At 42.3% G+C, this 16,536-nt stretch overlaps 1 protein-coding gene across 2 annotated transcripts in view; it reads left to right on the forward strand.

Moving 5' to 3' along the window:
• Positions 1-847: 847 nt before the first annotated feature.
• Positions 848-16,536, forward strand: part of FMN1 (formin 1) — a 394,055-nt gene continuing 378,366 nt past the window's right edge. For both annotated transcript variants that reach the window (XM_039247265.1, XM_039247267.1), the window contains exon 1: positions 848-2,693. In XM_039247265.1, the coding sequence (XP_039103196.1) occupies positions 848-2,693 (1,846 nt within the window). The remainder of the gene's footprint in view (positions 2,694-16,536) is intronic.

Genomic DNA, 16,536 nt, shown 5'->3' on the forward strand with positions numbered 1-16,536 from the left:
GCCAGCAGTGGCTTATAGAGATTTGCTTTTTCTCTGTCATTCCATTTGGCCTTAAATAGTCAAAGAGTTGGGGAAAAGACAACCTTGATTAAGACCCCTGAATTATTTAAATTTCAAACCTAAAATTTTTCACTTTTGGCTATTTTGGCAAAAAATAAGAGTCATATTCAGGAAAGATTCCAAATTTGTGGCCTAATACCTTTCCCCCATACTGCTTTAAGTCAAAATAGATAATTAATCTCAAATGTTAGCAGGTGTTTTTTGGAGATAAAAAAGCTTGACTCGTTTTTGGAAAGTAATATTCCCAGCACGAATTCTTAAAATGGCTATGTTTTCTAAGGATCTCAAAGTCCCCTTTCCATGGGATTTCTGGGAGTTCTATTAGCTGTGTTTAATAGAATAACGTAAACTGAAGCCTAGAGAAGTTGGCAGACCTGCTCTAGGGTTTATTGTGATTTCCCTTGTGGGGAAAAGCAACTTTCGTCTTAGGGCTGAAATTAGGGCACTCTCCCAACCCTCAGCTGTAGAAAGGCTCTGGTACAGCGTGGGATGGGAGTGGGGAAGAGGTTGCAGTCAGTTTTCTGGTTGGTGTGAGTTGAGTTGGTTGAGGCTAGCTAGAGAGGAAGGCTAAGTCATGGCTGTACTTTGATTGGTGTTGGTTTGTGATTTATGCACTCCGTTACACAAGCTGCTTTTTTCCCCTCTTCTTCTACCAGGCAGTCTTGTTGCTGGAGATGACTGTCAGCTGCTTTCCCTGCCTAGCCACCATCACATGCCCCACCACCGGAGCCTGGGAAGCCTGACCACAGACCAGCATCTCCAAGGCATGAATAATTAGGTAGGCATAATGGAAGGCACTCACTGCACCCTCCAATTGCGCAAGCCCATTACTGAAGTCTGCTACATCAGCTTCTATCTTCCAAGGGGGGAAGTCAGAGGATTTTCATACAAGGGCACTGTAACTCTAGACAGATCCAATAAAGGGTTTCATAACTGCTACCAAGTCAGGGAGGGGTCAGACGTCATCAGCCTCAGCCTGCAGCCGAATGAACATCCAGGCGACATATTTTTCAAGCAAACCCCCACAAAAGACATTTTAACTGAGCTGTACAAACTCACAGCAGAGAGGGAGAGACTTCTGGCCAACCTGCTGAGCTCAGACCACATCCTGGGGATTACGATGGGGAACCAGGAGGGGAAGCTACCGGAGCTGTCCGTGAGCCTGGCACCAGAGGACGACTGTTTCCAGAGTGCTGGCGGCTGGCCAGGTGAGCCCCCCGTGGGCTGTCTCAATAAGAGGAGTGCCCATGGGAACAAGAAGCCCCGGAGGTTTGGTGGAAGGAGAGGAAACTTTCAGGTGCTTCCACAGAAGAGGACAAGAAGAAAAGGGCGTGGGGTCCAGGAATCAGCTCCTCAGATGGGGAAAGACCAAATCTGTTCCAGTAACTCCCTCCCTATTTCTAGAGCAAGGCCTAATCTTTGGCTTCTAGAGGAGAGAGGCAACTTGCTCCCAAGTGGAACATTTATGTCTTCCCTACAGTGGAGAGAGAGCTGTCCCCCAGAGATGCCCAGTGCACTGCATGCCAGCGGGAGCTTCAGGAAGACTTCTGAGGACACTGGGCTTGGAAGAGGAGGGCTGCCCCCCGACTGCAGCTCCACAGAGCCAGGAGATGACAGTGGTGCTAGAGCACCAAAGAGAGGCCCACGCCGGCTGGCGCACCAGCAAACAGATTTGTCTGAACGTCATGAAGACCCTGAGAAGCATCCAGAGGCAGAAAAGGGCCGGAGAGAGAAGTCTGGTGAGCATGCGTGCAGGAAGAAGCCTGTTTCCAAAGTGGTGGCCAAAGTCCAGGACCTGTCCCCTCAGGTGCAAAGAGTAGTTAAAACGCACCTTGAGGGTGAGAAAAGCTTTGCCATTTGTCCAGAAGCTCAGGCTGAGTTTATACCCAGAGCAGATTTGTTCACCATCCCAGGAGCTGAGGCTGGGACTCAGGGTTCCAAGTGGCCGGGCACGGAGCAGCACGGGGCCAGGTTACTGCAGTCGTTCGACAGGGAATGTACCCCAGCCAGCACCGAGGGGGCTGTGAACAAGGTCCTGCTGAAAGTGATAGAGAGTGAGAAGGTGGATGATGCCACCGAGGGGAAAAGGCTGGGCTTCCCCTCAAGCTCGCCAGCCACCCACAGCCTCCCAGAAACCAGAAGCAAGAAGCAAGCTGGGCTGCCTCTGAGGGGTCACAAAACCTTGTTTCTGGATCCGCCCCCCAGTGTAGGCCCTGCGTGGTCACAACCCAGAGGCGATGAGAAGAGGCCGTCCCCCCCAGCCCTGGCAGCGCTCAGCATGCCACTTAATAATTCATCCTCAGTGTGCTGTGCACACACACGGATGTCACCTGTTCCCTCGGCTCCTTCCCCAAGGCTTCCCAGCCCTCAGCACAGGGTCCTCCAGCTGCCGTCGCCTGGTGAGGGGGAAGCCGCTCTCAATGACTCTCCTGACAGAAAGAGCAGTACTTTCTCTGGGTCCTCCTCTGCTGACACCTTGGAGCCACCATCCTCTGCACAGGTCACGGAGACCAAAGGAGACAGCTCGACCTCCCTCGGAGCAGGCCAACCTCGGTTGGTGTCTGGGGAACCTTTGGAAAAGAGCTCGAGGCCCGGAAAGACCACAGCTCGGCCCCAGTACCAGTCACCTCCAGGTAAGTCCCCGTGTGAGATACTTTACATCTGTTCTCCAGCGGCTCTCAAACTGTAAGAGTGCACATCTGCCTGTGCTCTTCAGAGCCTGGGTACTTAACAGCCATCCTAGACTCCCAGGTCTGTGAGTTCACTTTGAGGCAAGAAAAGTGGGAGCGACACAGGAGAGTGTGGAGCTGGTGTGGCTGGTGCTGGCTTACAGGGTCAGGGATCTAAGTGGCTCCCAGAAACAGTACTTTGTAAACGTGTTTTAAAAATACTTTATTTTTGCCTATTCTAAACTGCCTCCATGGTTGCTTAATGCAGGACACTCAAAGGAAGCAGGGGCAAGCAGAAAGAAGTAGCAACTTGTCTCTGCCTCTGATGCCTACACTGGGTAATTGGCCCCTTGACCTAAATTCTGCTGTTCATGCTGCTGGAGTAGCTTGGGTTTGTGGGGATTCTCTTAGGAGAAGGGCAAAAGCACGGTGTGTCTGTTGTAAGAAGCTTTTCGTTTTTGTTTTTTAATAATCAGTTTTATAAGCATCATTACTTTATGACAGAAACTTTCTTTTGTACTAGAAGAGGGATGAATTCAGACTCTCTTGAAGAAACTTAGTTCGGATTTTCTTTCTTTGTTTCCTGTAACTCTTTATTTCCCAAACAGGTGTGAAGTAATGTGTATTCTATTTTACCTATGGTATATTTTACTATTATGTTTTACTTGTGGTTCCTAAAGAGCTAGTCTGGCTTGTGTGTTTAATGTGATTTAAAATTTTACGTGAAATAATTTTGGGGGTTCTATAAGCGGATTCAATAAGACCAAGAAAAGACAGTGTATAAAAAGCACCACTCCAGTATTTCTTAGATTTATTTGTCCAGGCCAATGTGGCTGAGGGCTCAGGGTTTCATGTGCCGCTGTGCAGGTGACGGAGTCTTTTCGGGGGTAGGGATGGGGGAGTCCTCCCACAGCATCTGGTCATCGCTTTGTCTAGGGAATGGGTCGTAATACGATACATGGTCTCTTCGAGGTTACAGAAAACTTCATGCACAATTTTTGAGATAAAAATGTCTATCTAAGAAGGAGGAATTTCAATAGCTTTCTGTTCATTTGACCCTTGACATTTAAAAAATTTCTCTAAAAGTCATTGATACAGGGGTGGTTCTTTATAAACACGGTGTAAATTCGTTTAATCTTGCTTTTGTGATATGTTGATCTTGGTTTGAGAAGTCTTGCTACTTTCATGATGTAACCAATCTGCTTCACCAGGAAAGTCATATAATTACAGATTTTATATCACGTATCATGGAACCCTAGTGATGAAAAATCTTTCTCCGTATAGATGCTGGAGACTTTGGAAGTCTCTGCACTTATTAGATGAGTGACTTCTGGAGGCTCGGACATGGAATAGCTGTTTCAATTCTAAAGGTTCTTTTTAAGAAATCTCACCAAATTCTAGGATTGTGTGCGTCCCTCATCCAGAAACTGGGCATTAAATATGTTGAGCTTCAGTAAATCTTTTTTTCCTGATTAAGAATTATCTTTTTATTTTGTTGCCTACTTTCTGTATGAAAAATATTATAACAACTCCCTTGTATCTGGGTCAAGGCAGACACAGTTTCTATGGTGACTGACCATGAGCCCACTAAGGAGTAAGTTCAGTGGATGGTCACACCTTCCTTGGCCTCTCTATACAATTGCTCAGAACTATATCCTTTACTTTGGCCCCAGTCTTTCATAGCACTTTCAGGAGCCAGTCCTTAGAATCATAATAAGGTTCTTCTAACCTTATAAAATAAGGAATTAGAAAGGAGGAGAATAGGAGTGGCTGAGACTGTTTCTTCTGGTGTGGGTGACTTCCCTTCTGCCGGGACCTTCCTTTGGGGCCTCCAAATATTGTTTCTTGTCATCGTCCCTGGGAGTTCTTCAGATAGTGGGTTTTTGATTTATCTCCTGTGTTCCTGCGGCCTTTTCCCTTGAATTCTCCCTTTCTGTGGCCATGAGTTCTCTTCATATTCTGGATCCTTCAGTGACATTCTGCTGCTTGTGGACCCATATGTGGGAGAATTTTCCTGCTTCCAGCTGCCTTTCACTTTGTTTCCCCTGTCACTCCTTCCCAGCAGAGGCCTCAGACAGTCCCCAGCAGCCCTGATGGGGGGTGGAGGGGCAGAGGGGCATAATTCATTTACTATCACTGCACAGCAGCCTTTATCTGAGTCCAACTCCCTCCTGTCTCCCATGTTAGCTATTAACCAGGTTGAGTTTATGGTCTGTGGACATTTATTTCCTGTGGAAATAACATCTAGGTATTTTATTGAAGTGATGTGATTAAGATTATTGAAAGCTCTCATTAACTGCTCAAGTAAGAGATTAAGTCTGGCAAAAGTAATCAGATCTGTTTCCAGTTGGAAGACTCTTTAGTGTTATGGGCATGTAGTAATTCTTGGAAAAGAGTGGAATCTGCTTCTCCTTCTCACAGGACTAAGAGTTAAAGCCAGTATTACCATCCACAGAGGAAATAGCATAAAGGCATCAACAGAGGCTACTGGTCTATCTCCTATTTGCTTTGCAGTTTTCTTAATTCTTCATTCCAAGGGCTACACACAGGAATTTCTTGTCGGGTGGTGATATGATCAAATAGAGAATATACTAACAGCGAAGGGTGGCCAGATTTGCCTTCTTACGCCCTCTCCCCAACACACACACTGCCTTCTCCCCACTCCCCCTTTAGAATTGGTTTCATAGTATTTTATGTGGGGATGGAAACTGCTGCAGAATGTTCCCAAGCCTTTGTGGAATGTGGTATTTTCTCAAACCCTGAGGGACTCTAGTGATGCTAACCTACACAGTGGTATCCTTGAGGCTGGGATTCATTTCTGTTTTGATGGCTTTCTTTCTACCTTTGATCTGGAACAGACCCTTTTTAATGCCAGAAGAATCACATGGAATTTGGCTCACCACACTTAGGAAAATGCCCAGTGTTTCTCTGTGCTTCTTGGCAATCTCATGATCTTTGTCTACTGATTGAAGTCACTGAGGCGCTGGTAGAAGCAGATGCCCCGGGCGTAGCTCTTCTTGATATTGTGAGTCACTTGATCGATTCTGGTGCCCATCAAAAGACGTAGTTCATGTCAACTGATTAAGAGTTGAGATGCACACTTGGAATAGATTTTTTTAATATCTAATGCTACTTTCAAAACTTTTTTCTCTCTAAATGTATATTACAGGGAGTGGATATAAATTTTTCCTACACTAATACTAAGGTTTGATACAATTCCAATCAAAATGTAAAGACACTTCATAACAGTGGGCATATACAACCATTTAAGAATACTGCAGAAAGTATATAGCACATAGAAAGCTAACTGTAATTCACGTTAAGAGAGAAAATAAGATTCAGAAATTACATATACCATATCATACCCATATAAAACAAATATAAGAATTAAATAAGAAATACATTGCTATATACTTTTAAGAAAGTAAGGGGGTGGCATTTGAAACTCTAGGTAATTTTGACCTAGCAACCCTGCAATTTGGAATTTGGTTTACATACATACATAGATACACTAGTAAATATATATATATGCATATATATATATATATATATATGCATGCATAAGGGTGCTTACCATAGCATTGTTTGTAGTGGTAAAAAATAGTTGAAAGATTTTGAGTGTCCATCAGTAGAGAAATGGTTAAATAAATTCTAGTACATTTCTACTATATAGTATTATAAGGCTGTTCAAAGTGTTGAACTAAATCTGTATCTAGCAAGTTGCAAGGTAATGTGTAGCATCCTTGCAGTTTTTGTAAAGGTATACACTACATATGAGTGTATATATGTTTGGTATGAGCTTGAATATAATGGAGACAGGTGTAGAAAAAGACTGACCAGAATGCCATTCTTTATCTGGGGATAAAGCAGGAGGAAGGTGGGAAATGAAGTAAAGGGGAAGGATCCAGAAGCATTGGGGAAGAGCATAAATTACTTTTAAAAATTTTTTAACATTTATTTTTGAGAGACAGAGAAAGAGCACGAGCCATGGAGGGGCAGAGAGAGAGTAAAACACAGAATCCAAAGTATGTGGGGCTTGAACCCACGAACCATGAGATCATGACTTGAGCCAAAGTCAGACACTTAACCGACTGAACCACCCCCTATAACTTCCTTTCTTTATATATTTTTACATTATATCACTGGTTGCAGTAAACATATCACTTTTATGGTTTTTAAGGAGTGATTTAAATACTTTTAAGATGGTTATCTTTTATTTATTGAAGTATAGTGGACATATATGTTATATCAGTTTCAGGTGTTTAGTTACTGTCTGCTGTCATACAACATTATTATAATATTATTGATTGTATTCCCTATGCTGTACTTTTTATTCCCATGACTTATGCATTTTATAACTCTAAGTTTGTGCCTTTTAATCCCTTTCTCCTATTTCATTGATATACCTACTCCTTTTAAAGAGTGATTTAGCTACCTTCTAAAGAGGGGGACCTGGGTGGCTCAGTCAGTTAAGGATCTGACTTTGGCTCAGATCATCTCACATTTCATGAGTCTGAGGCCTGCACTGGGCTCTCTGCTGCCATCGCAGAGCTGGCTTCAGATCTTCTGTCTCCCTCTCTCTCCCCTGCTCATGCTCTCTCTCTTTCTCTCTAGCTCTCAAAAATAAATACTAAAAAAAAATTAACTACTTTTTAAAGAGGAAAACAAATGCACCTAGAGTGGTTATGTGTGTGTGGTAGGATTATAGCTAAACCACCCTTTCCTGTATTTTCCCCATATCCTTTAATGGCCTGGGAAGCTCAGTACTGAGATTACATTGCTACTCAGGGAAATGCAGTTCACTAGAGAGCTGGGAATGCAGTGCCCACAGAGGTATAATCAGGCAGGGAGGATTAGGTGGGGACAGCGCATTACCCAGAAACCAAGAGAAGAAAGAGCTTTATGAAGGCCTTGCTAGAAAAGGTCCTGATAGGGAATAGATACCCCCAGGCCTGAGGTTGTGAGCAAGGGAAGCAGTGGTCACTGGAACCCAGACAGGGGAACTTAACAAAGGGGAACACATGGCAGCAGCAGTGGCCTCTAGTAGAGGCACCTTGCAGAGAGGAAGTTGTGGGAGTGAGTACCCTGGTCATTCTGTCCTTTGATCTTCTGCATGGAAACCTCTAACTGAACCAACTAGAAGGCAGAGTGTAAGGGAGCTGATGGATGTGGTCTGTAAGGTCAGCCTTCCAGGGCTAAGAGCAGGTGGGGAAGGAAAGAGAGTGGATCTCGAGGGGCAAATGGAAGACGATGATGCAGATAGGTGAAGACCAAGAAGTGTGCAGGAAGACAGAATGGTATTTTAAATGAGCAACAAGATGCAAATGACGTATCAGATAAAGGGTTAATATCCAGAATCTATAAGGAACTCACCAAACTCCACACTCGAAAAACAAACAACCCAGTGAAGAAATGGGCAGAAGATATGAACAGACACTTCTCCAAAGAGGACATCCAGATGGTCAACAGGCACATGAAACGATGCTCCGCATCCCTCATCAGGGAAATACAAATCAAAACCACACTGAGATATCACCTCACGCCAGTCAGAGTGGCTAAAATGAGCAAATCAGAGAACTCTAGATGCTGGCAAAGATGTGGAGAAACGGGCACCCTCCTACACTGTTGGTGGGAATGTAAACTGGTGCAGCCTCTCTGGAAAACAGTGTGGAGGTTCCTCAAAAAGTTAACAATAGAACTCCCCTATGACCCAGCAATAGCACTGCTAGGAATTTACCCAAGGGATCCAGGAGTGCTGATGCATAGGAGCACATGTACCCCAATGTTCATAGCAGCACTCTCAACAATAGCCAAAACTATTTTTGGAAAGAGCTTAAGTGTCCATCAACAGACGAATGGATCAAGAAGATGTGGTTTATCTATACCATGGAATACTACATGGCAATGAGAAAGAATGAAATCTGGCCATGTGTAGCAACATGGATGGATCTTGAGGGTGTTAATGCTGAGCGAAATAAGTCAGGCAGAGAAGGACAAATGCCATATGATTGCACGTATAGGAGGATTAGGAGGAACTTAATGGAGGACCATGGAGGAGAAGAAGGGTGAAATAGCGGGGGAGAGGGAGAGAGGCAAACCATGAAAGACTCTTGAATACTGAGAACAACCTGAGGACTGATGGGTGTGTGTATGTGTGTGGGGGGGGAGATGTGCATGGAGGAGGGCACTTGTAGGGATGAGCACTGGGTGTTATATGGAAACCAACTTGACAATAAACTATTTGTTAAAAAAAAATAAATGAGCAAGAAGATAATGAAGAATGTATGGTGGATGTTTGGTACAAAACAAGCAGTTATCTTGGTAATAAATGGTAATTGCATCTTTCATTTCTTTGTCATATGACCTTCATACCTCTAAATTTAAGTAGGTTGACTGTTTTATTGTTAAACATTCAAAAATAGAGGAAGTAAAAGAATTAGAAGATCTGGTGATACAGGTTTCAGTCCACGGATTTAGAAAACCTTATCTGGGTTTTAAAAGCAAAGCTCTCGTGCTTAACAGTGATTGATATCACTTTGTGTTTGGTTGCTTTTTGTGAAAAGCACAACAAGAATTTAAAAATATCTATCTCAATTATTGCAAATTAAGATAGGCTCATTAGCATATGAAATATGAAATAGATTTTCTACCAGTGAACAATTTGTATTTTGAAGTGAATTTCCATGTCAGATAAGTGATAGGTGTTTCTCTCATTAAAATTCTGTTTTTCTTTCTCTCTCTCTCTTTCTTTCTTTCTTTCTTTCTTTCTTTCTTTCTTTCTTTCTTTTTCTTTCTTTCTCTTTCTTTCTTTCTTTCTTTCTTTCTTTCTTTCTTTCTTTCTTTCTTTCTTTTCAAATTCTGTTTTTCAAAAGATAGTGTGTTTCAAAAGCCAGGACCAGGACCAAGATTTAATGTTTTAAAATCCTGAACCAGCTCTATGTATGTGAATTTTTTTCCCCAGATTAATATCCAATTATGTTTTGTGGATAGTATCTTCTATTGAATTGTTTTTCACTTGTTTCTTTTCTATTCTTGGATTTAGAGCACAAGATTTAAGGCAAGGCTGACAATCTGTAGTCCCCAGCCACACACATCCATCTAATGCAATTCTAAAGACATATAGAAATGACAGAATTAATACTGTGATTAAAAGTAATAGCCACTGAAAACTCTAAAAAAGAAAAACATTTTTTGAAATAAATACATACTTTTATTTGGTCACGTAATTCAGCCATTCTCCCTCATAGCATTATTGGTTAGGGCATTAAAAACAAAACAAAACAGAACAAGAACCATACAAACAAACACAAGCTTTTAAGGTAGTAACTGTATCAAAAGTGTTTTATCAAATTGGTAAAGCAAAGTACTGAATTTCGCAGGTGTCTGTTTTGTTTTATTCCTTATGGACTCTTCTGGGAGAGGCTGCTTTTTGAAAATAGTAGGCACCTCCTGGGCCTACTTTCTTCCTGTCGGTAGTTCTCATCAGGGAAATGATTGCTACTGCCTATTTTACTTTATCTACTTTCTGATCACTTACAAGGACAGCAACTCCTGTTAGATTGTTCTTAAATGCTGATGCAACCATAGTACTTAGTAAATTTTTGTGGCCTCTGGCCTGTGATAGTAGGCCATACCATCCTCCTGGAGGTTTTCTGTGTGCCCTGGTAGCTCAGCCTCCTGCCATGGCATGTTTGGAGTTTCTTCACTCTTAACAGGAGGCCCTGCGAGTTTTTTTTACCACAGCCATGGATTGTTCCAGTACGTTGACCCAGATGCTTTCTATATGCCCCCCAGAGCCTTACAGGAAAGAACTTGGAAGTAGGTTAGAATTGGGATTCACACATTTATAGGATTTAGAGCAACTGTGGGGTCCTTAAAAGATATTGAGCAATAGTGAAGAACAGTCACGGTGGAAGGAGAAGAAGCATCATGAGACAGTAAGTCTGGGCCCAAACTGTGTGCATAGACATTTCCGGTCTTCCTACAAATGCCCCTGTACACCGGGGAGGAGGGTCTCTGGCATGAAGGGGAGGAGTAACTTTGTCACGGGAAGCCCAGCCCTCTTGCAGCGTGGAGTTGCTATTCCAGACAGGCAGGAACTTTCTTACTGAGCCAGCTTCAGTAGTCTGGAAGAGGTTGCTAGAAACCCAAGGGCAGAGAGTGACAGAGCCACAGGGCAGAGAGTGGCAGGAGCAGCCAGGCCTTGAGCACAGAGATCTTGTGGGGCCCCTGGAGGGCATAGCTGGGGAGGAAGAGCCTGAGAAAACACCGGATTTCACAGTATGCAAGTGGGGTGGAGGGGGCGGCTTTGGACATTGTGATTCAGATCTTCGTGACTCACGCAACAGAGTTTCATCCATGATGAGGTAGTAAGTTGGATCGTCTGGGTTTCAAATATTTTTCCTAAAATGTTATGATACAGGTTTTTTGCTTGTTTGTTTTAAATCCAAGTTAAAGTTTTGAGGTTGAATTATGCACTTGGAGGGAGAACCCAAAAATAATCCTGTGGCTGATTAAAGCTGTTGGTTGCCAGGTTAGCCCAGAGGAATTGTGGAGAGTAAATAACATGTGCAGCTTGAGCATAAGTGTAGTCTCCCTGGGATTCAGACATAGGTCTAGGCATGTCTGGGTGATTAGATGGTTAGGACTGTCAAGAGGCTTTTGCTTGAGTGCTCAGAGGATGGTCACAGGGCAGGGCTCATCGTAAGGAAAGCAGGATTTGAGGCACATGAGAAGGGTACCCGCCTCAGGGGGAGGGGCAGCACCAAAAATAGCATAACATAGGTCCTCTAGACTCTTTGACCCAACCCCCTGGACTCATGCGTGGAATGTAGGGAGAGGGTGCTACAAGAAAAAGGCACTGTGAAAATTTAAAGGGGAATTTTACTAAAATTAACTTAAGATGTTAAAGGCACGGTCTACACAATAGAGTATAACAAACTTATGGATGAAGTGCCCCTCCTCCAGGTGCTGTGGGAGCACGCACGACATGACAGGAAACAACAACAAACGGCCTCCTCAAGGACAGGAAAGGTGTTCCATTCATCATTATTTACCTGCAGTCAGATTCAGTAACTGACACAGGGCATGGATTCAATGAATGTTTTTGTAGGAAGGAAGGAAAGAAGGAAAGTGAGAAAGAGTGGATAAATGATGAGAAAACATGGCTTGCAAACTGGTAACAGGGGCAAATTTTTCCTATTTGTCTTATGTTAAACAGAATGGAAATGGTTTTATACCATACTACGTGATGACCATCATGTATTTTCATAGATGATTCTTTATTTTGAAAGTAACCTTAAAACTATTAATCTCGGCGTAGATTTAGGAATCAGAATGTACCCAGAGGATGGGAATGAAATGAAATTAAATTTGTGAAACACTTCACAAAACCAAGTGTTTTTGTGAACAAAAAACCTCTTCTTTTAATTGGAATAACTTTACAACATGATTGATTTTACCGGAACAGAACTTTTTTAAATATTAAAATGAGACTTAACTTTATTCTCAAAGCCAGTCACTGAGGGATAGTCGATTGACCCAACCTGAAATGGAAACCAGCGTCGGCTTACCATTTCATGTATTTTGCTGGTCACAGATTAACCATGTTGTGTTATGCATGAACAAAGACCAGTGCATTCGCACCAATGTACCCTTTACGACCCAACATGCTGGTGAAGTAGAAGGCTGGGCACTTTCTTATGACTCTTCTAAGCTGTGATTCAGGGGGTCCTGTGTGGCCCACCTGCTGGGTACCTGACACCCACCACTGAAGTTTGAAATCTGTGCAAAAGAAAGCACTATTGCTAGAATGGTTGTGTATTATGCCAACGTAAATTGAGGCTGCGTGATTGATTTCCAAAAGCTACACACAAAACTAAGGCATATCAATTTGCCCATAAGGCTCCTGTTATTACCTAGCAGAGCAGGATCCATAAAAAATGGGTTATGGGGCAGGGTTCTAAGAATGGAAGCAGAAGTCAGGGCCTGGAAAGGAATGGACAAACATGGATAATGGCATGAGAATTTGAAGACCCAAACTAGTACAGCAGTATGGTAATACCAGGGACCTCAGTTATATCTGCAGAATTCCTTTGCCTTTGTCACACAACTTAAGTGAATCATGGACATGCTATGCCATTGTCTTCACAGGTTCTACCCTCCTCACTTAAGGAAAGGGGATTATTCTAAGCATATTCCCCAGGGAACAAGAATCTAGGAGACTATGTTAGAATTCTGCCTACCACACTATCCTTCCATTAGCTAGGCTTTTCTTGTCCTTTTCTGGTCTGGTCTTTTGCTTCCACTGTCAGAACCCTGTGCCTACAATTTACCCTAATGTAACATAATCTGAATACACAATGGACTTTTCATTTACATTTCTGGATCATATATCATCCTACACTGGTTAAGAGGATGTGTGCCAAAGGTGAACATTTTATGGTCAAATCCCAGTTCTACTATCTACTAGAAGATTGGCAACTGCTTCAGTTTCCTTATCAAAAGGGGTGTGACAGTAGTATCCACATACTAGATAGTATATTAACTACTTTTGGCTTGTTGTAAGGATTAAGTGATATATTATGCTTAAAGGGCTTGCACATGTCTACCACATAATTCTCAGAAATGTTTAGATATTATTAGTATAGCCTGTCTCAGTGGTTGTATTCATCTATTATTTATTTACATGGGATACCTTAATAAATTCCTAGGCACCCTTCAACATCCATCTTGACCTTGCATGTGCAAAATGTCAACATCGGGGTAATGTCAGCAAGCTGAATTTAAGGTATATAGGGACCTCTATTTTTAACTTTTCTGTAAATCTAAAATTATTTCAAAATAAACAGTTTTTTAAAAGTCAGAATTGTTATCTCCATTATAAAGACTTTTGATTCCCTTCAATGTAGAATGAACACTTCCATTCTACTCTCAGGAAGCTTTACACATGGTGTTTATCACATTGCATCATGATTATTTATTTACATGCCTGTCTAGAATATAAAGTCCACGGATGCAGAGACTAAGCTTTATTCATCTTTGTATCTCTAATATATGGCATCACGCACATCTGATATAGCTTACAGCATATGTTATGTACATAGCGGCTCAATAACTAATTCTGGAATGAATTTTTATTTTTCATGCACAAGAGATTTACCAATGGCCAAAATGTTATGTGATTATAGGAACCAGTGGGAAGATCAGGGTGGGTGGTACAGAACAGCAGTTTTCAAAGTGTGGTTCCTGGACAAGCAACATTATTAGCCACAACTGGAGACTTGTTAAAATGCTGTTTCTCAGGGGCGCCTGGGTGGCTTAGTTGTTAAGTGTCCGACTTTCGCTTAGGTCTTGATCTCACGGTTCGTGGGTTTGAGCCCCGCGTCGGGCTCTGTGCTGACTGCCAGCTCAGAACCTGGAGCCTGTTTCAGTCTGTGACTCCTTCTCTCTCTGACCCTCCCCTGCTCACGCTGTCTCTCTCTCTGGCTCCTAGAAATAAATAAAACATTTAAAAACAATGCTGTTTCTCAGGCCCCATTCCTCAGATCTATTGAATCAGAATTTCTGGGGGCAGGGACAAGCTGTCTGTGCTTAATCACTTTCATGGAAACTAAGATTGAAAACATAATTATACTAATGTATAGCTATGTTATATGAATTCAGAATCTTTTAAGTACAAATATTTTATTAGAGCAAAATGATATAGATGAATTATCCTCGCCATTTTTGTAATGATTTTGAATATTATAGAATGTACCCGGTATTAAGATCTATGCACTTGTAAACATGAACAAGCTTTTAAATTTTATTAGCCTTCTGCCAACCAATTACTGTGCATTGCTCTAATACAGGAAAGTAGAGGCTATTCTTGAATATTTTCCTGTTTAACTATGTGTTGCTATGATTACAACCTTTTTTTCTTTTTCTTTTTTTTTTTTTTTTTTTTTTTTACAATTAATCATATTAACCATTCTGGCATCAATACAGATGTCTTCAAATATCTGTCTATGCCTGCCAAGTGCCAGCTCCTGCCATGCGGTCCAAGATACTACTTCTCCAGATTGTATTTAAGCGTCCATTAGGCCGCCAGTATATAGCTTTTATCATCAGTTTCATGTTATCAGCAAATATTGGTGGAGTCATAGGATTTCAACTAAGTAAAATATTACAATCACACATCTGCAGCTTCATTCTGAAGAGCAGTGCTACTATTTTGTTACTGTGTTTCCAATTCCTTTAAGAGCAAGTGTCCTGGAAACCGTATGCTAATGTATGACTAATCTCACCAAAAGCCTGCAGGACAACATTTGCCTCTTTGCCACAGAAGTTGTTGACTGTTAGCCTCTGTGTTATTGGAGAAAAATCACTTCCTTATGTCCTTTGGACAGTGTTTTCCTTTCAGAGATATGGAGGCTGCCCTTTCAGAACTCACCTGCCTTTTGAAGCTTTTGTTTTTTCCTTTTCACATGAAAGAGACCATTCTTTACACAACTATTCACTTGAGCTAGATTGGGGAAGAAGTCTCTGCTTTGAAATCAGGAAGCCCAAGTTCATACCCTACTTCTGTCAATTCTTAGCTACGTGTCTCAGAGTAAGCTACCACTTCTCCAACTCTCACACTTAACGGCAGGTTACTAATAACACTTTTTGGTGATTACAATTGGCAGCCTCAAAAAGAATAATCACTTGTGAGTTATCCTTACTGAGTCCAATAGTCTTTATGCCAGAGAGTCCCAAAGATAAGTGGACATTGTCTGCAGACTACATTCTGACAAGCTGCATTTATGTTCTTATCCCCCAAGAGTACTATTTACTGTCACTTTTTCCATCTGGGGGAAATCGTAAAAGGTCACAACTTTACCAACTTTGTATTTCAAGGGAAATAGGTTTGGCAATAGTGAGAACATGATCAGTTAAAAACAGAGGTAGGAATCAAGAAGGTCTATAATGGTGTTGGTGACAGTAGTGACAAGGGATAGATTCCAGATCGCTGTGGCCTCAAAACTAGATGAATCTGATTGGGTTTTCAGTTGAGGGAAAAAATGATAAAAAAGAGTCAAGGATCATTCGATGTTTACTGTCCCAGGTGGCTAGGAAGAAAACCACTATATTGGGGCGCCTGGGTGGCTTAGTCGGTTAAGCGTCCGACTTTCGCTTAGGTCATGATCTCGCGGTTTGTGGGTTTGAGCCCCATGTCAGGCTCTGTGCTGACTGCCAGCTCAGAGCCTGGAGCCTGTTTCAGTCTGTGACTCCCTCTCTCTCTGACCCTCCCCTGCTCACGCGCTCTCTCTCTCTCTCCTAGAAGTAAATAAAACATTAAAAAAAAAAAAAAGAAAGAAAACCACTATATTAAAACATGCTGGGTCTGCAGCTGGGCAAACAGTTGATCAGTTGACTTGTGTTGAAATGTAGAAGGGTATCACCGGCATGTCACAAGGCTCATCACCTCCCACTGTCTTCAGCACACCTTTTGTTTTCAATATCTTTCTTTCTTTTTTTTTTACATTTATTTATTTTTGAGAGACAGAGCAGAAGTTGGGGAGGGACAGAGAGAGAATGAAACACAGAATCTGAAGCAGGCTCTGGGCTCCAAGCTGTCAACACACAGCCCGACGCGGGGCTCGAACTCACAAAACGTGAGATCTTGACCTGAGCCAAAGTTGAAAACCTAACCAACCGACTGAGCCACCCAGGTGCCCTCTTTTTCTTTTTCTTTTTTTAATAGTTTATTGCCATGTTGGTTTCCATATAACAGCCAGTGCTCATTCCAACAAGTGCCCTCATCCATGCCCATCACCCTCCTTCC

Source organism: Hyaena hyaena, unplaced genomic scaffold (assembly GCF_003009895.1).
Source record: "Hyaena hyaena isolate Hyena2069 unplaced genomic scaffold, ASM300989v1 scaffold_292, whole genome shotgun sequence".
Classification (NCBI taxonomy): Eukaryota; Metazoa; Chordata; class Mammalia; order Carnivora; family Hyaenidae; genus Hyaena; species Hyaena hyaena.